At 40.9% G+C, this 21,009-nt stretch overlaps 1 protein-coding gene across 2 annotated transcripts; it reads left to right on the top strand.

The window, feature by feature from the left end:
- Positions 1–1,640: 1,640 nt before the first annotated feature.
- MSL3 (MSL complex subunit 3) lies at positions 1,641–19,164 on the top strand. Of its 2 annotated transcripts, XM_077343244.1 has the most exons (13): positions 1,643–1,966; positions 4,035–4,117; positions 5,925–6,020; positions 6,785–6,882; positions 7,835–7,923; positions 8,619–8,741; positions 9,817–9,977; positions 11,236–11,394; positions 11,613–11,875; positions 12,535–12,644; positions 13,930–14,029; positions 14,354–14,438; positions 16,556–19,164. In XM_077343244.1, exons 1-13 carry the CDS (start codon positions 1,868–1,870, stop codon positions 16,653–16,655), a joined length of 1,566 nt encoding a protein of 521 aa, XP_077199359.1. In that variant the 5' UTR covers positions 1,643–1,867; the 3' UTR covers positions 16,656–19,164. The 2 variants fall into 2 exon arrangements, 1 of the variants encoding a protein (XP_077199359.1); XR_013232039.1 differs by lacking the exon at positions 13,930–14,029 and having other exon boundaries at positions 1,641–1,966.
- The last annotated feature ends 1,845 nt before the right edge of the window (positions 19,165–21,009 follow it).

Below are 21,009 nucleotides of genomic sequence, written 5' to 3'. Positions count from 1 at the left end.
TGAAGGCAAGCCCGTGCAATTTCATGTTGCAGTTGCAAATACAATATAGAAGAACAATTCAAGCATCATTTGTGAAAATGGCTTATGCAGGCACATACTTCAGATCATTCAACAGAAAGTAAAAAAAAAATCCTCCACAAAAACAAAAGTTGTGTAATTGAGACCAACCAAAATAACAGGACTGTGGTTTTCCTAGAATTCCTGGAACTGGAAACTAAAATACAAAAAAGTTGTACATCCCATTCTTGAGACATTTAGCTACCTCTTTTGTAGAATGCCAGTATCTTTGAACAGCAATGCTGCTACTGAAGGGCAGACAATGGCACACTGACCAATTTCAGCAAAGTATTATATGCTTATTGTTTTTGGATGCTTGTAGCCTCCCGTAACAATCTATTTTTAAAGACTAAGGTTATAAATTTGCAAGTGTACTCTGAAACATTTACTCAAAAGCAAGTAATACTTAATAAGGCAACTTACTCCATAATATAATAATCTATCTACCTATTCCACTTAATATTTCTGGTAAGGCTTAGGAGGAGGAGCTGGTCTCATGGCTTAAGTGCCAGTCAGCACTTAACACCCACTCAGGATGGCTGTCTCACCCAAGTGCCTCCTCTTCCAACCAGCTTGCCTGTCTGTTCAGTGGCCTGCCTTCCGTCCCTCATCCCTAACCACCCCCTCCTCCTCCCACTTCCCTCAGAGGTTGCAGATCCCTGCCGGCGAGTTCCTTTCCCAGCCTGCAGCCTTTCCAGGTCCTGAAGGGAGAGGCCACCAGCAGAGTTCTTCCACCTCCACCCCATCTAGTACCCACTGTATTCCTGAATGCAATGGGCTTGGCTCCGAGTATAATGTATATAATAATAAAAGGAAGGAAAAAAAACGTTTAGCCTGTGCCTGTTTCTTTATAGACCTGGCACCACCAGGAGGCTGGCAAGTCTACTGTCTGGCCAGTGGCTCCTGAGAAATGTGCATGCACATGAAAGCTCACACCTTGAATAAATCTTTGGTGCTCTTAAAGGTGCTGTTGGGACTCAATTTGTTGTGCTACTTCAAACCAACATGGCTAACCTCTTGAATCCATAGTATGTTTAAGAGACTGCCCATATATCATGGATATTAACTTTCACAAGCAGAAACCACGTTGCTATTAATGGGATGCACCAACCTTTCTAAAAGTTAATTGTTAAATGGAAGGTTTGCAAAAGTATGGCTATTTAATGCCAAATTTACCAGTGCAATTTGTAAGCCACTATGTTTTGTTGTTCTTGTATTGCTGGAGGCAAGGCTGCAGTCTTGTGTTTGTCGACAGCTCCAGTCTTGCGTTCACCGAATTCTTTTAGAATTTAGGCCCAATGGAGGATTGGCGATTAAAGCCAACGGCCTATGTGTTTCTGGTAAGGCTTAGGAGGAGGAGCACACACCCCGGGCCCAATTCGGCCCCATCCTTCGCCAGAAAGGATGAGGCCAAGGAGCGCCCCTCTCAGCGACGGAGCCAGCCCTTCCCCTTCGCCACGAGACAGGGCGGCCCCTCCCCAGCCACCTTGTCCCCGGCTCCTCCTTCGGCAGGCGGAGTAGCAGGCTCGCCCTGCCTTTCTTCGGGGCGCGAGGCCGGCGCTCCTGGGTAGGGCCGGGCGGGGCGGGGTTCCCGCAGGTCAAGCAAAGGGGAAACCCTATAGCGATTACGGGATGTGAGGAAACCCTCCACGCGCCCCCTTTGCCCGCCCATGCCCCGCCGCCACCGCCGCCGCTGCCTGGGGCTCGCACACGGGAGGGGGGGAGGCGAGTGGGCGGAGCGAGCTGTTCCCGGGGCCCCCGCCGGGGCGTTGGGGGCGTGGCCGAGTCTCCCTCTCGCCATGATGAACAAATGACCTCGCGGGGAATGAAATTTAAATTCCACAAAGGGGAGCGAGTTCTCTGCTTCGAGCCGGACCCGACCAAAGCGAAAGTGCTTTATGATGCCAAGGTGGGATTCCTCCGCCGCGCGCATGCCTTCTCTCGCTCGCCGACCAAGCCGAACGGAAACGGCCTCTCGGCGCGGGCGCTTCCGGCGCCCGTTTCCGTCCCGGTGGGTGGGAGGCTGGTCGGCCTTGCTCGCCCCGCCGCCCCGGCAGGTTTCCGAGGAGGAAAGAGGAAGCAGCTCTTTCTCCACTTCGCCCCGCAAAACGCTTAAAGGTCGCGGGAGGATCTTTGCAGGATCTCTCCTCCGCTGCTGGGCTCGAGCGATGTGCCCGGGGGGGGGGGCGGATGGGCTTCCTCGGCTTGGTGTTTGGCGGCCCTCCATTTCCCCTGCTGCCCTCGGAGCTCTGCGGTGCGCAGCCTTTGGGCCAGGGTTTATGGCACCACATCCATTAGCCAGGTGGCACAAAATAAGCCGGGGCGGATGTGGTGGCAGAAACTCAAGAGAGCGCCTGCGTGGCCCAGAGCGGGAGGGGAAGCCGAGTGGGCTTCTCCCCGGCAGGGCGGTCGCAGAGCTGCCTGCTCCTTCCCTGCAGCGTCCGCCCCTCTTTGGGGGCTGGGATGGTCTTGGCAGGGTCGTGATCCCGGTGTTGGTGACGCAGGCCATAGGCCCAGTGGGACATTTTCACCGATGGTCATAATGATCAGCCCACCCCAATATGTAAAGCAAGTGGTGTGGAAAACCTGAACATTAATTTACTTGAGTTGTTGCTGAGAAATGTCTGTCTCCTTTTGGGAAGAAATGCAGATGGTTGAAATCCTATATCATTATAGCCCAACTTAGAACTTTGAGTGGCCTGTAGTTACGACCTGTTATGGAAAGCTTTGTCGACCCTTGCAAGTCAAGCACAAGAGAAGGCTGAAGTGCTACCTGTTTTTAGTCCATCAGTGACCTTTGGTGCTCAGCAGATCAGACAGTGTCTAATAATGTATACAGGGAAGACCTTTCCGGCTCCACCAGTCTCCTCATGTAGACGTGCAAGTATACATATGTCTGGTCTAAGACTGTAACAATAAAAATTGAAATTGTAGAGTATGTGTTCTGGGAAACCATGCTCAGCTGCAGCATACCACTGTGTACACAGCAAAATAGTACATCTTGTACTGTTTAAGGTGGCCTGGAGAAACTTTATTAAAAACAAAGGTGTAATTATTGAATTTCAAAAATACATGTTCTTGACAAAATAATACCAATATGAAGTTCATTTAACGCTCATACATCTGACTTAAATAGTTTCATAAACAAAACAATACGCTGAATTTCAAAACACATTGGTAAGATAAAAACTTGTGTATAGGAGGGGCTATTGGAGGTAATTGGCTTTAAAGTAAAACATACATGAAACTATTCTAAGCACTTGAAAATGTATTATATGGCTAAGGATTAGATTTCATACCAGATCATGTTCTCTGCCTCCCCTTACAACTGTTTTTAAATTCTCCAGTGGTTTAACTAAGGTAATTAAATAATCGGTGGGGGCAAGTGGGAACAGGACAATGTTGCTCTTAAAACCCATCTTATCATTTAAGTATTCTTGTCTTCCAAGCCTGATTGCGGGATGAAAAAACCTACTTTTAAAATAAGAAATATTTATTTGGTAGTTTTACCTGAAAACATAAGAACCATTCATATGGGCTGGGTTATTCCTGGTTTCTGCCATCAAGTTTAGGAGATGTTGTAGTTAATAATATATTGAAGACAAATATATAAACTACCCACTTAATGAGCCGTAACCACGAAAGTGCATGTACTCCTGTGAAGGGCTTTTAAATTCAAACTTCATTTCAGTTACAGGAATCCTGGGGACTCTTTAAAAAATGTAGTCTCCACTGTAATTTTTCTTTTAATATTCTGTCAAACACAATGGCTTCTAAGTCTGGTATTGTCTGCCAGCCTTATACTAACAAGGCTGTGTAGAAATTAGTAGTTTTGAAAACTTAGTGAAATGTATTTTTAAATAATTTGGTTTAGAATTTGGCTTAAAATGGGATTTTGTGAAAGCATAAGTAATTTGAATATTACTTTGCTAAGTATATCATTAACATGACTTTACACTAGCTATTTCTGATTTCAGATTGTTGACATTGTTATTGGGAAGGATGATAAAGGAAGAAAGATTCCGGAATATCTGATCCATTTTAATGGTTGGAACAGAAGGTGAGAACACTTGTAGCATAGTTTTGAAAGTTCTTCCAAATCATGAAAACTGTTTCAATAGCTTTGCTCAGTGAAATGAAAAGGAGCCATGTGCTTGGAGGAATGAGTATCCTTAATGCTCATTTAAAGAAATTTTGACAGTCTGATGCCTGTTTGCTTTATATGCCACTGAGTGAAGGCAAACACCCTAGATATGTAGGACTGCATGGTGTGGAATACCTCCAAAGCAATAGTATACAACTGAGTCCAGTGCTTTCATTTTTTGTGCATCTGGTAATCTTGCATTTGTGCTTAATTCTCAATACCTGTTAAATTTGGTTACTTTTTATTTATTAGTATTTATTTTTTAACATTGAATAGCTTAAAAATCTTTAAAAACTAAATCCCAACTAATCTTCCACCTGTGGTGCTGTGCTAGCATTCTTGATGATTATTGGGGAGTCAGATTGTAAGAACTCCGGGTATAAGAAGTTTACCCCTATAACAGGGCGGGTGAATACGGGGAGGTCCCTGTTGTTTTTCCAATGGTTATTTTCACTGGTGCCCACAATCTGCTCTCTGCTAGTGGCTATAGGGAATGGGGCAAGACTTGGTAATAGCACATGTGTGGGGCATGTAGAAGATCCCCGGTTCCATTTCCAGCATCTTCAGTTAAAAGAATTAGGTCAAAGGTGATGTGAAAAGCCTCTGCCCAATACTCCCAAGAGCTGCTGCTACTCAGAATAAAGTTCTTGACCCTGGGAGGCCAATGATGTGATTTAGTATAAGGCAGCTGATCTGCTCATGGAAGTCTATATGTCTTCTTATAATGGTGTTGACAAATGCAAATGCGGCATCCAGGGTTCTTATGGGAATACCTTGGACGGCCCATATTTGGCCCACACTCCAACAGGTGCACTGGCTACCGGTTGACTATCGGATCAGGCTTAAGGTTCCTGAATCGCCTTCAAGGCCATATGCAGTCTGAACCCTGAATACCTGAGAAACCGCCTCTCTACCTATGCCCTCCAAAGAGCTTTATGCTCCTCAACCACCAACAAACTGGCAATACCTGGCCCCAGGGAAGCTCATCTGTCAATGACTAGAGCTAGAGCATTCTCAGTCTTGGCCCCCACTGGGTGGAATGAGCTCCCAGAGGACATCAGGGCCCTGCTGGAACTAAAGCAATTGCGCAGGACCTGAAAAAAAGAGCTCTTCCATCAGGCATTTGGTCAAGACAGTTGAATAAGCCTCCAACCGTCAGAAAGAAGCACGATAAACTGCACAAAAACGCAGTCACAATCCAGTCAGACCAAACCATTATTTAGTGGGAACTTTTGTTAAACTCCTAATACAGAATTTTTACCATTAAGTAAGCTTTATATCTGAATGTTCATTGTCCTTTATTGTTATTAGAGTTATAATGTACCGTGTGTATTTTAGATAAAGGTAAAGGTATCCCCTGTGCAAGCACCAAGTCATGTCTGACCCTTGGGGTGACGCCCTCTAGCATTTTCATGGCAGACTCAATACGGGGTGGTTTGCCAGTGCCTTCCCCAGTCATTACCGTTTACCCCCCAGCAAGCTGGGTACTCATTTTACCGACCTCGGAAGGATGAAAGGCTGAGTCAACCTTGAGCCAGCTGCTGGGATTGAACTCTGCCTCATGGACAGAGCTTTCAGACTGCATGTCTGCTGCCTTACCACTCTGCGCCACAAGAGGCTCGTGGTATTTTAGATACATATTTCAAATTATACTTATTTTGTAAGCATCGTAATCTTCCTTTGTTTTTTATACTTGTCTATTGCTGTACTTTTTGATTCCTAGCTGGGACAGATGGGCAGCCGAAGATCATGTTCTTCGTGATACTGATGAAAACCGCAGATTACAACGTAAATTAGCAAGGAAAGCTGTGGCTCGCATGTAAGGATCTTTCACTAAACATCCGAATTGTTACTTAAAGCCCATGAAATTCATGATTACACTTCTGTAATAGTGTCTTAAGAGCTACAACTTTGTGTGTTTCATAACTTGTGGCTCTTGTTGCTTGTTGGAAGGAACTACTGTTCTGTATAATCACATGACTTTTCTCTTGATCCTGCTGGTATTTAAAGTTCTTTGTGCCTTAACATGGCTCAGATCACTCACTGTTATTAGAATGTGGAGCTAAATGTTTGAAAGCTCTTAGCCTGCTTAGAGTTCTAAGGCAAGAGGAATCTCCATCAGTTAGGACTGTTTAGAAGGAATGAAGAAGCTTCTTGAGACACTGACTTACCATTGCATTGTCCTTAGGAAAGGAAGAATGCAGTGGCAAATCGGGAACTTGCATTTCTGTTTATCATTCCAATTTCTGCAACTGAGACAGCTTTTTAAAAAAGGAGCAGGTTTTGTTGCTTGTTTCAGGGAGGTCACTTTGCATAGTTTGAGGAGCTCTTGTTTTCTTTCAGCTGGAGTTAGTCCTTTAAAATGAAGCTGCAGCTGTTAAAGGGTTACCTCACTGCTGAGGGGCAGCTGCTGCTCTTTAGGTATGAAGCAACACCATGGAAATAGGTTATCCATGTTCTTTAGGAAAGGGGAGGCATCTAGTAGTATAGGGGTTTACTTTCCTATATTTTTATACTTAACTGCTTTAAAGGAAAGTAGCAAAATAATGGCATGCTTCATGGCCTGTATCAAATCTCTTTTAGGAGAAGGAAAGGGAAGAAAGGGCGTTGCAGATTGCCTGGTGTGGACTCTGTGCTGAAAAGCCTTCCTGCTGAAGAGAATGATGAAAGCAGTGGGAACTGTAAGTTGTGTTTTGTTCTGCTTGTGACTGTCATGAGGCTTATTAAAGGTATTCTAAAGCAGAAGCATTTTAATACTAATAAATAGTTTGTACTAGAAAATAAATTAGTCCTGTGTGCCATTTTAAGGGGGGAGTTTCCATGCATATCAGTAATGAAAATCTGTTTATCAGAATATATCATTTATTATATTTGTTATGCCATTTATACAGAACCATCCATGTGTGTGGCATTTCATAGAATTATAGAATCAAAGTAGGTCTTGCTTATTAACAGTTTGCAATCTGAAGTCAGTGGGACAATAGAAACAGCAGACAGGGATGAATGGTACTACAGCTGCTACTGTATCTGTTGTCATTGTTTCAAGCCAGACTATTTTTAAGCAGCACTTAATGTATTTTTTTAATTTAACAGAAAAGGGATTTTTCTCTCCAATCTGATGTAATGCTTCAGTGCTAGGGTAACTTTTCTTTAGTCTAATCTTTTGTATACAGTCTTTAACTGGAAGTTTGGCTTTGTCAGCATCCATGAGCTTTCTTCCAGGTGACCAGATTACAGAGGGGATTAGGTAGGGACTGTCTAGGCAGCAAAATTTAAATATCAGATTGAGATAAAGATTCTGGTGGTGTAGAACTGGTTAATTAATAATGAGGTTCAACTTGAGGTGATCAATTTAGTGTTAAGGCAGCTGATCTGATCTTGTCTTTTGAGATCATTCTGCTTCTGGCATACGACTCAAAGGAAAATACTGGAGGTAAACTTTTCTAATACTGCTTTGGCTCTTTGTTTTTTGATTCTGCATTTATCACAAAAAGAAACATTTACTAGAGTTTGGTAATTGAAATTAATTCTGTACTTGACCTTTAAAAAATAATTGCTTTTGAACAATCTCTGGTGATTTTAGTTTTGGGGATTATATCTCCTTGTCAGGTAACTCCTTTTTTTCTTATACAGCTATAAGCAGTTCTTCTGATGACAGCGATGAAGGCACTGATGAAGAAATAAAAAGTGAGGAAAGTGAGGTTGATGAGAAGACAGAAATGGTACGTTTGTTTGTCGTAGCATGAGTGTATTTTCTCTAAAATGTCTGTCATAATCACTAACAATGCTGGGACAGCAAGCTGTGTGCGCAAACGAAAAAACCGCCTGCTATCAAAGTTGCATAAGCCCTTACTATAGATTTGGCCAAGACAAGTGAATAAGCCATCAACCCGAAGCCCTCATAAACTGCACCAATAGAAACAGTGCCATAGTGCAGACAGACCAACTGTTGTATTGTCATAGAGTACTGTTGCTATTTTACACTGTTTGATGCAAGTTTTTCACTGTTAAATAAGTTTTTATATTTGAATGATCATTGTACTGTATTATATATGAGAGTTACAATGTAAACCATCCTGAGCCGAAAGGGAGGGAGGTATATAAATACAATTATTGATAATAAATAAATATAAAACAAACAAACAAAAGCACCCTTAACTTCCTGTGGGGATTTTAATTATGTTGGCTAAGTCACCTGAACTTCCTTCCTTCATGTTAACTTTCTTTGTAAATATGTTTGCCGTAAATTCTATCCTTGTTGTTTGGCATCTTTTGTAAATACCATGGATCATGTGATACTCCAAGCAGAACTTCACATCACTTTACGGTAGAAATTCTTATGTTCTACTTTATGTATCTGAACATAAAGCATACAAAAGGATTAGTAGCCTTCTTAAACATTCTGTTTGTCTTAAAGAAAGAAGAACAAGAAACTCATGCTAAAAGGGAAATGGAAGAAAAAGCAATAAATATTGAAATTCCCGAAATCTTAAAAAAGAAGCTTGAAGAGGATTGTTACTACATTAACAGGAGAAAACGGGTAAAAGGAACAGATGAACATATACAAACTTTGTGGAGATTTTAGTGAGAGGTTTCTTGATTGATGGTGAACAATTGAAATAGCTAATTTCTTCTGGAGTAACAATGTTTCATTTTACAGTGATATAACAAGTGGAGTACTTTCTCCCCTGTTAATTTTCTTTGTGCATTCTCAGACTTATTTTATGAATAGAAGAAATGTACTAATCTGTGATCCAATTGCCCCCTTCCTCCGATTGTGACTTTTGGAAGACAGAAGCTTCTCTAATTTGTTGATTGCTAAATAATGTATAATTGCTGAAAATCCATTGACCATATTAAAATTTTTGGACTAAGTCATTTATAATGCAATCCAATGAATGCTTTCCTTGGAATAAACTCCATTGAATACACCTGAGTAGGATTCTGGGCAGACCAGTTTAGGATTGTACTGTTAGTAGATTAGGATATCAATTTGGAGCACACTTGTAAACCAACATGATTGTAACTGGTAGAATTGAACATCTGTACATACTTTTCATTACGTGAGGTTTTCTGAGTAAACTAGAACCTTGGCCTTCATTCATTTGTTATGCCGTCTAATGTAGCAGTGTTACTGGCTTGCATTCTGTGCCTTCTTTCCACCTGCACTCCTCTTTGTGCATTGAAGAAATCCTGCATGAGTGGAAGAATCTAGCACTGGACATAGAAGAGGAATTCTGGCAAAAACAAGGTGTAGAATCCAATCCACAATCCTTATCCTCCAAATCGGGAGGAGTAGGAAAGGCAGTACGTGCAGTTATTTGTACCAATAATGCATACAATAAATGTGTTGTTACAAGAAGAGGTAAATGGGGACAGTCATGGCTTCACTGAGTGTATTTTGTGAAACATGCAGACCTTTAAGTCTGAACGAATAAGAATAACTAGATTACATGTGTGGGAGATCTATGATTGTTAACGCCTTTTTAAAAATGAAGATACACAATCTGTTTTGTGTTGTGCATGCATTAAATTAAGGCTGGTAGAACTAACCTGTTACCTTAATTAGGACTTAAATGGATAATTAATGTTTGGGTTTGATAACTTCTTTTCAGCTAGTGAAACTGCCATGTCAGACTAATATAATAACCATACTGGAGTCATACGTGAAGCATTTTGCCATTAATGCTGCTTTTTCAGCCAATGAAAGATCTCGACACCATCAAATGTCTTCACATGGCAATCTAAATCTCCACTATGTTCCTCCAGAAAAGAAGTAAGAAAAACAACTTTGTTTTCATGTGTCTAATATGTATTGAAAATGTGAGACTAGATCATCTTTCAGTCTCCGTCCTGTGTTTACTTTAGCTGCAGAAGCAATATATGGAATGGAGGAGCAGTCCTCTCTCCAATCTTATTTAACATCTTCATGCACCCTCATGCCCAACTGGTACAGAAGTTTGGACTTGGTTGTCGCCAATATGTGGATGACACCCAGCTCTTCCTCCCGATGGATGAGCGCCCTGATTCTCCCCCAGAAGCATTAACTAGCTTCCTGGAAGCAGTGACAAGGTGACTCAAGCAGAGTCTGAAGCTCAATCCTTCAAAGACGGAGATCTGTGGTTGGGCAGTAAGGGTCCAAACAAGAAAGCGTGTGTGCCCAATCTGGACGGAGTATAGGCATCAGTGGCTCACTCTGCCAGCAACTTGGGCATGATCCTGGATGCTTCCCTTTCCATGGAGGCCCAGGTCACAAGAGTAGTGCAGCTGGCTTCCTACCACCTTCACCAAGCCAAACTACTAACACTGTACACCCCGGAATCACCTAGCCACAGTGATCCATGCAATGGTCACCTCCAAACTAGACTTCTGCAACTTGCTATACGCATGCTTACCCTTAACTGTGATCCAAAAACTACAACTGGTCCAGAATTTGTGTTAGCATGTTATTTTCTCGGTTTATTGTTATTATTACTGTTACCTTTCATTCATTATAATCAGTGAGTTTGAGGTATTGTTCTGTTACGTTCTACGTGAACGGGGCTGAGCCTTAGGGGAGGACAGTATACAAATGCAATAATAAGTTGTAAAACTCACAGGGCTTCAGATGTCATACTGGCAGGCATAAGCGTTCCAGTTCTTGTCCTGAGTTAAGAGCTGACGTGCAGGTCAGGGTGTTGTTGCCATAGTTGTGTTGTACTTCTAGTTCCTTGAAGCTTCTTCAAAGAACAGCTATGTATGGGACAATCCACCAGTTCCAAGCTTGAGAGGTGTGTTTTGTTCACTGAGTGCTTCAGAAGTGTTGTAGAACATGAATAGTAGTCCTTTCCCTGAGCTCGGCAAGGTAAGCATATTGTCCATGATCTTGTGTGTCAGAAACTCTGCAAGACCCCACAGTTCAGTGTGAGAAGATAAAGGTGGTACCTCTGCTGTTGCAGGAATTGAATCGTTTCTGGTTTTATTTTTAAAAAACAAATCTATTAACTAATTTATGGAGCATTAACATTAACCTATTTATCCATTTTATTTTCTAGTGTTGAATTATGTAAAGAAATGGTGGATGGGCTAAGAATCACGTTTGACTTTACTCTTCCACTTATTTTACTCTATCCTTATGAGCAAGCCCAGTTTAAGAAGGTGACTTCTTCCAAATTCTTTCTTCCTATCAAAGAGAGTGTAGCAATTACTAACAGGTAGGTTTGGTGCTCTAGACTTTAATATATTCATTCTGGTACCATTTTTAAATAAATTGTGCAATTGCAGTGCATTTAAGTTTTATTGTGTAAGCCTTTGTATTTGGAGTTAATGAACAAAAGCCCTTGGGAGGAAGAAATTTGTCTACATAGTTGCTTTAAGCTCCTCCACACAAGCTTAAAACCCAGCGTCCCCTCCTTTCTTTTGCCCCTCTCAGAAATCAAGAGGAGCTTTCCCCAAGTCCACCTCTTCTGAATCCATCAACGCCACAGTCCACAGACAGCCAACCTGTAGCAGGAGAGTCCACAACACCTAAAAGGCGGAAAGCTGAACCTGAAATCTTGCAGTCTCTCAGGCGGTCTACTCGTCATACATCCAATTGTGACAGACTGTCAGAAAGTAGCGCTTCTCCACAACCAAAACGACGGAATATTGAGACTCCTGCTTCAATGCCAAAGTTATTTTTGCATCTTGAAAAGAGTAAGTGGCTGTTCCAAGATGAGATCATTGAATCTAAGGAGCGGGGGAATAATTTTCCTTTAAAATCTGTCTTCCTTTATCATCAGCTTTATAGATAGGGGCAGGAAATGTAGTCATTTCTATTGAATCTGTGGATATTAGTGGGATTGAAAGTTTTGCCCTGTAGTAAATATCTTAAATTTTGATATACGAAATTTCAGTTGCTGTTACCCATATTTCTTCAAGCTCAGAACAAATAAGGCCAGAGCTAGAAATCATGGAGGAAATACAAATGCTGTTGGGAAACAGCAGCCTTCCATCTTCTCTTCCTTCTATATACACTATATTAATGACTCTATGTCATATTTGCTTGCAGCAGCAAACAAGACAGGCAGGGCAGTTCTAGGCTGTTATGGATTTTTTCCTGCTAGGCACTAGAAAAAGACACAGCTTCCCCATTGGAACAGATTTCTTGTTAGCTATCTGATCTATTGTCTATGGAAAGTAAATAAAACAAGAGTTCTGCACACCATGTTTGGTTGACCCCTGGAGATAATTGGAGTTGCCATTGAGTGGCCAGGGGGATTCTGCAGTCCAATTGCTAGAGGAGATTCAGGTAAACATAGAACTCTGGTCACATTATATCAGTGAATAAAATGACTTCTATTTTTATTTTGAAGAAACCCCAGTCCACAGTGGTTCCTCTTCGCCCATTACTTTGACTCCCAGCAAAGAGGGCAGCGCAGTATTTGCTGGTTTTGAAGGCAGAAGAAACAATGAACTGAACGAGGTAAGCCTTTATAAGCTTACACAAGATATTCTCCACAGGTTGTGTGGATAGGATTTCCTTCATGTAGAGGCCCTGCTTATAGCCATCTTAATTCAGTCCTGAAAGATTCCTGTATCTTGTGATGGAGCTAATTTTCAAGTGAGGCACATTAAAAATTAAACTTTGCTAATACAAGTTTTATTGGGGTTAAATTCAGGAAACTAAAAATAAATCTTGCCCAAAAACCAGTTCAGAAAAGAGATTTACATAGACCGGAGATACACCTAAAACACCTTGGCTCCAGTGCCAGGCAGTCAGATCCAGTTTATTTTTTTTGTTTTTTTTGCTTAGGGGATTTTGTTAAGGCACACAGTAACATCTCTGAAGTGTTTGAGGCTGGAATTCAAGTTTGACAATACTTTCAGCTCTGAGCTTTACCTAAAATACCAATTAACCAAACTTATTTATTTAATATAATTTGTATATTGCCCCTCCTGGTATTTACCTGCTCAGACCGGTTTACATCATTTAAACACAGAACTTCTGACTAATCTCCAAGGCTGTTTAAAAAGAAGCTAAAACGTATCATCAATAGGAATAAAATATTAAGAAATTTCAACAAGATTCAGACCTGTTACTGAATATAGATCTCTATAGAACTCTAGCGCTCCTGCAGCAATATTGTTTTGGTGCATAAGAACTATTAATGTTGATCCTAACTTTAGAGATAGGACAATAATTGCAAAGGAACCCCTGGAAAGGCCCTTGCCTTGGGGGTTGCAAAGCGGCCCTATCAATAAGGAATACTCAGGGGCTGTCCTCTGTGGACATGTGGAAATAGGTAATTGTTCGTGCTTAGGCTGGTTAGGACTTTTTAGGTAAAAGCCAGCGTTTTTGTGGTGTCCAGAAGCAAGCTGGTTGCCAGTATATATTTTAACAATGACAAGATATGATTCTCTTGTTCATATTTTCTGGACAAGTAAAAGTTTCCAAACAGTTGTCATAGACAGCACTATATAGTGCATGTTCTACTAACCGGGATTGTAACCAGCCCAGGTGGCTATATCATACTTTTTTACCAGGAGAGTCATTATATCTCATTCTGAACAACAATCTCAGAGTACAGATCAAAAAGTCTGCACAGCAAGGCCATGCTTTGGGGGGATTTTGTACAAAAAACCTAGTGTTTTACTAACAGAATTACTACAGCATTCTTTTCCAGTAACTAATAGGACCACCAACTGCTGTTATCGAGGAATACGATTGTTGATTATATATTGTTGAATGCATTCTTTTTTGTCTTCAGGTACTGTCATGGAAACTTATGCCAGAGAACTATCCCCTAGATGATCAACCACCACCACCCTCTTACATTTACGGGTCTCAGCATTTGCTACGAATGTTTGGTAAAATACAGTTTTCATCTTTAAAATCTGAGCATTACTGAACATCTAAAAGGGTTTGCATGTAATCTTAATTCATTCAACAGATCGTCTGCATGCATACTTGGAATTGCATCGCGCTTTGTCCAGTATACAATAATAAAATCTTCACTGAAGTTTGCTGTAGCATCAGTAGACTTGAACTTTAAAAGTAGATGTTAAGAGAGAAGTGGTTCAATGCTGTGAATTGCTTTGGTGGAAGAAAAAGTGCTTATTGATATATTATGTTCAAATGAGACATTCTGGAAAGTGATGGGAAACCCATACTGTTTTTTTTTCCTTTTACAGTAAAGCTTCCAGAGATTCTTGGGAAGATGAGCTTTCCTGACAAGAACTTAAAGGCATTAGTGAAGCACTTTGAATTGTTTCTAAGGTAACTTGATACTATTGTCTCACAACCCTAACATTCAAGGGCATCTGTTAATTTAGAGCAATAGGTTGGGGAGAGAACAGGGCAGAATCACATAATCTTTAAGGTATAAAAGTAGGACATTCTCCCCAAAAAGTGTTAAGGTTCTTCTCTTGAACATTCTGGGAATGATATTTTTTTACATCTGGGGTTAGGAATACTCATTTTCAATGGTATTTGTAGCAAGTTGTATTTTACAGGTTTTGTTTTTCTCTGGCACCAGTGACCTCTAGTGGTAGTGACCAAAAAGTGCTAGGTTAATTAATTTATTCATTTATTTAGATTTCTATACCGCCCATTTCTTTGCAGCTCTGGGCGGTTTAAATTGAACATTATATAACTTACATGGAACGATATACTGACTGTAACATCAACAACTTTCAAATAAGGCATCAAAAGATTACAAAACCACATTTATAATATATAAATAACAGTAACATTGGGAGGTTAATTCTTTCAGTCATGGAGGGGGCCGTCTGGGGGCACAGCAGGTGTTCTAAGTTGGTTGGCCTCAAGCAAATGCCTGGTGGAAGAGCTCCCTCTTGCAGGCCCTGCAGAACTGTGGAAGTTCGGGCAGGGCTCTGATCTCCTCAGGGAGCTTGTTCCACCATGCAGGGGACCAGGACCAAGAAGTCTCTGGCCCTTGTTGAGGTCCGACGTGCTTCTCTGGGGCCAGGGATCTGCAGCCAGTTGGAGGTGGTGGAGCATAAGACTCTTTTGGGGATATAGGCAGGGAGGCGGTCTCTCAAATACACTGGCCTTAAAGGTGATTACCAGAACCTTAAGCTTGATCCGGAATTCAACTGTGAACCAGCCAAGTTGTTGTGGGATGTGGGATCTCCACTGGCCAGATGTGGGATCTCCATGATGTTTTAGTGAGAATCCTGGCCGCAGCATTCTGCACCAGTTGTAGTTTCCGGATCAAGGATAAGGATAGGCCTGCGTAGAGCGAGTTGCAGAAGTCCAGCCTAGAGGTGACCATTGCATGGATCACTGTGGCTAGGTGCTCTGGGTCCAGGTATGGTGCTAGTAGCTTGGCTTGGCAGAGGTGGTAGAATGCCAGCCACGCTACCTTTGTGACCTGGGCTTCCATTGTAAGGGACGCATCCAGGATCATGGCCAGGTTCCTGGCGGAATGCGTTGGTGAGAGCTGCACACCGTCCAGGGTGGGCAGACGCGCTTCTTCCCATGGTCCCTTCCTACCCAACCATAGGACTTCCGTCTTTGTAGGGTTGAGCTTCAGGCAACTCTGCTTGATCCATTTTGTCACTGCTTCCAGACATCTGGCTAAGGGTTCTGGGGGAGAGTTAGGGCAGTCATCCATCAGGAGGAAGAGCTGGCTGTCATCCGCATATTGGTGGCAGCCCAGCCCAAACTTCCACACCAGCTGAACCAGAGGGCGCATAAAGATGCTAAATAAGATAGGAGAGAGGACTGTTCCTTGTGGGACTCCACATGTGAGCTAGTGTTAGTTAGATACTCCCTCTCCTATCACTACCCTCTGTCCACAGCCCCGGAGGAAGGAATTCAGCCATTTGAGGGCTTGATAATAAACTTGAAAACAATTTCTTTGCCTCAAGTGGGTAGCCATGTTGGTCTGAAGTAGCAGAACAAATTTAGAGACCTGTGGCACCTTTTAAGACCAACACATTTTAAATCAAGATATGAGCTTTTTTTGTGCATGCACACTTCCTCAGATGCAATAACAATAAAAATACAATTGTATCTTAGAAAGTGTGTGCACATGTAAGCTCATATATCTTAAATAAAAATTTGTTGGTCCCAGTGGACTCTGAATTTTTTCAATTTCTTTGCCTGGTAGAGTGATGTAGAGCTCCCACTATATGGAATATAAGAAGATAGTTCTAATTTGAAATAAACATTGCATTCAGATTTCACTGTTTATGTGATCTTTAGATACTATCCTACAATAAGTGTTTACAAATTACTGAAATGAGGCAATACAGCTCTAATATTCTGCACTTTGCATTTTCCCTCTTGTTAAATATTTTAAACCATTGCCTACTTGTAAACGCATGTTACACATTCTAAATTAAATCATATGCACTCTGTTCTTCCAGGTTTTTAGCAGAATACCACGATGACTTCTTCCCAGAATCTGCTTATGTTGCTGCTTGTGAGGCCTACTATAGCACAAAGAATCCACGTGCCATCTACTGAAGCTATGAATATTGCTATAACCTAGTTGTACATACTCCATGACTTATTGTACTGCTTCAGAATGAGGAGAGAAAATGGAAACTTGTCATCATTCTGATATCTCAGAAGTTCCTTCAACACTGTCATTCTTTTGACATGAGGGCATCTTTTTCTCATTTCAAAGTTACGCTGACATTGCATTCTAGTGGTAGATAACCTTCACTGCTAGATAAACGAAGCTCCGCATTGACTGCTAATGCACAGAACTGGATACGACTGAAGCAAGGAAAAGGAATAAAAACAGACTTCATGAGAATTAACTTCATGCTGCATTCCACTTTAACATAAGCTTACTTCAGTTTGAACTCTCTCAACATCACCTCTGTGTTTAAGATGAATGCAGAGGGGGTCTTTGTACTAGTTTTCTTTTTCATAATTGGAATTCATGTTTCATTATAGGAAGCTATGATGATCAAAATTCTCTTTGTAGAAGAATGTACAACTAGCATGATCTCTACTTTGAGATACTTTTATGGGGAGAGGGGAAATTGGGATTGCTTAAAAATGATGTATTTACCTCTCTCCGCAGTAGTTGGGTTGGCAGTGTTTGAACTGCTTGTTCTTGGGCTAGCTTGTCCAAACACATGATTTGAATTGTTTTGGTAATTTGTGTTATGAACAGTATATGCATAGTCTTCTTAGGAAGAAAAATGGCAAAGCAACATTCATCGTTTAGGCAAAAATGCTTAAAGAGTGACTTCTAATTCAAGGTAAGATATGGGTTCTTGGGTTTGAAAAAGGGTATTTGGTTTTGATTAGTTTTAGGAATGTATATTAATGTGTTTGTACAGAGAGCTAGAATACTTCACCTGTTTCTGTTGTCTTGGTCATAATGTGACTTCTGCCCTTTGAAAATTGACACTATCTTCCCTGTATTGGGCTGGCTCAAATAAAATTTATATTCTAAATATTTTGCTGCCCATGCCAACAAATAGTTTGAAGATTTTTTAAAAATTAGGTGATCTAAAGACAGACAGATGAGCTTAAAGATATGATTAACAGTTGTTTTTATAAACACTATGAAATTTACTAGAGTTCGTCTTGGTCAACTTGGGCTATATCTGGGAACTTGTTCGTATGAGATGATTTAAGCTAGAATAGACTATATTGCTGAGGAAAGTTTCTGTAATAGTAGCAACTGGTTCGGATTCCCGTAATAGGATTCCCGACAGTTTAAAATTGTGCCATCTGATATATGTGCCAGAGTGGTCAATTTTAGCAAACCAAGCCTAAAGTGAAAAGGCATCCTTGTTATCTTAAACTGAAAATAGAGTGGTTAATGGGGATAAAAATCCACTTCAGACTCTGGGCCTGCTTTTATAGTTTGTAGGCCTTCATACAGTTATCTTGTACCAATTCGTTCTAGGCCATGTGAGGGTTTGTAATCTCTGAACTAACATATCTGTAAGTCCCAGTGTGACGTAGAATAGGGTCTGTGCAGCATTTAGACTCATGTTATTTGAGGACTAGATTTGTGGATTGATTGGTTCCAAGAAAATGCCATCTTTCTAAACTTTAGGTTCTAAGAGCCTTAAAATAACTTGGTCTTGGATCTAATGCTTTATAATGGGGACAGTGTTGTCTGCCTTGGTGTAAATAATTTTGGTACAAAATAGTTAAATATTAAGATACATAATGTAGAATAATCATACATTTTTATTTTTAAGGTTATACTATGTTGAAACTGTGCATGTCAAATGCTGGTCTGCTTCATCCTGTTAGTGAACAGAAGTAAAAAGACTGGCTTGTAGCTGAATTCATGCTTTTATGGGTCTGTTGTTAGATTATACAAACTGTTCTGTGTTTAAGAACTCAATTTTTTAGCTTACCTGTACAATATATTTTAAGAATGCGTGTGTTCAGCCTGTCTTCTGGCTCTTATTGATTCACACCAGTTATATTCTTGACCTAGGAACTTTTGCCTGAGCATGGATGCCCCTAATGTGTGCAAGGATGCAACCAAAATGTCCAAAGGTCATTTTCATGTTTTGATTAGATTAGCAATTGTATGGATTTCTATTCAGTTAGTATTGGTTCATAAATAAGCATTTTTCAAAACCCCAGGATGATTCTCTCCTAAGGGCACATTACTGCGCAGAAAGACTTGCTTGAACAGATTGCTTATGGAGCAGATCAACTCATTTTTGTGGTGGCAGCTGATCTCTTTCCTGTTGTGATTGCAAAATGCCTACATCTGTCACAGTATAAGCACCCGGTTAGCACTAAAGTTCCCTTTTGTAGCTCTACACTGAGATCAGTGGTCTTCTAGATGCTTTATTTACCCTTAATGTTTCACATTAAACTCTGTTTCTAAATCATCCAGGGAATGCAAATTGTTAAGAAACATTTTGGCGGTAATGCAGTAAGAGTTCTCATAAATGTATTTAAAGATATGGCTGTTACCGAGTTGTGTTATATGTGGGGACTTCTCTTGAATAAAGCCAGTTCCTGCCGGGCAGGACAAACTGGAGCAAGTTTGTTATTCTTGTATTGCTAGGGGCCTGCTTTTATTTGTGTGAAGAGGTGCCTAGCAGGTTTACTATCAATTCCCTCCATCTGGCAAATTAGTCCTGGCTCTCTTCTAATGTATAATGGTAACAGAATACAAAATAGCTTCCACAGGTGCTGACAAAAATCCAAGCAGAGAGGAGGAGGGCATCAATTATTGTGATGTAGTGGTTGCATTTGAGCTGTCTGGCTTTTGGGGAGCTGACTCCTGAAATTCAAGACTGGCATAACACAGAATCCCATCATGGGATCATTTTTGTTCCTTACATGAATCAGCTTGACAGCTGTCTGCTGTTTTGTTCTTGTCATGAAACTTTCAAAACCAGTGGACTGAAACGGTCAGCAAGTGCATTTGTGTTTTCAGTTTTATTTGGAGAAGGAAAGTTATATTATACTCGCTCAGGACACAGTAGAGTGGTGGGATAGGACGATAACGAGAAAGACTTTCCCAGGAGTATATGGAAGCTAAGTGATGAGGAACCAAGAGGCTAACGAAAGTACTAAACAGAAGCAAGGGTAATTATGAAGAAGCCTTACAGGCCATACTATGGTGCAGAGAAAGAGACAGTACAGCTAGGTAGTCTTGACATTTAAACAAAAGTTTGTAGGGACTTGGATACACAGCTGTTAAGTCACAATATGCAGTAGGGATACACAGGTCTGAGGACTGATAAATTTCCGCTTTTCCCATTGTGGTGTTTGAAAAACACTTTGTTCAGAGGACAGCAGTGTGGGGGGGGGGTTGGTGGGGGGAATGCCTTTGGACCAGGGATTCAACAAAGATTTCTGTGCCTCGAAGTTGCACAGAAAGAGGGTTCTGATGTTTGTGGTTTTAGTCATGCCAGCATTGTGTTCTTACATTCCTATAGGAGCAGAATAATTTCTGGAAGAACAAGGTTAAATTTCATATATTGACTGAACAGCTAATTGTTAGCTGCTCTTCTAGATTGGGATAGTACTTCTTTGCCCATTGTAGCTGAAGTATGTATTTTTATACTACAGATTATGGATGTTATAGATTATGAGTGTTAATAGAACATATATGCATAAGATCATTTAACGCAATATGAAATTCTGAAAAGTACAGTTGCCAACTATTTTTCACCTAAGGGAGAATATACAATAGGATGCATAAGCTTAACTTTTTATAGTCAAATAGTTCTTAATGTACACTAATAACCTCTGGGCCATTGTGAAAAGACTCATCTTCAGTATAAACATTGTGCATTGATGTTTTACGTCAAATGGTCATATGTATCTGCAATACTTTGTCTTAACTATTGGGACCATCCAGCAAACTCTTACTGCTCAAACATGACTTGTGGCACACTATTGGTCCATTTCCATGGAAGTGTAGTGATAGAACATTGGTAAAGTTAGCATCATTGAAGAAAGAATGCTATAATAGTAGACTGTGGCATATTCAGCAGTTTAACCTAAAGAAGACTTGCTAATGTCTTAAGACTTGAAGTTCAGTTGTTTCAAGTTCCCTCACCAACTTGTTGGCACAGTGAACTGGAGGGAAATATCACCTTTTCAAGCCGCTACAATCAGGTTATAGGGGCTTCAAGTCAACAGTGGCTTTCTGGTCTTGGAAAGCTGGAACACGGAATACCAATTGTCTTGGGCATCCCTACTTGTTACCTGTAAAAGCTGCTGAATATGATACAACAACTCAATGTGGACACAAAGATTAGAAGAGTCATGATTTGAGCCACCTATTAAGTTACACTGTGAAAGGCATCTGGTACCCCATTTTCTTTGGTTGCTCATGAATGCTTCTAATCCTCCTAGTATTAAATGGAAA

This window comes from Paroedura picta, chromosome 6 (genome assembly GCF_049243985.1).
Source record: "Paroedura picta isolate Pp20150507F chromosome 6, Ppicta_v3.0, whole genome shotgun sequence".
Classification (NCBI taxonomy): domain Eukaryota; kingdom Metazoa; phylum Chordata; class Lepidosauria; order Squamata; family Gekkonidae; genus Paroedura; species Paroedura picta.
This window is presented reverse-complemented; position numbering and strand designations above follow the sequence as displayed.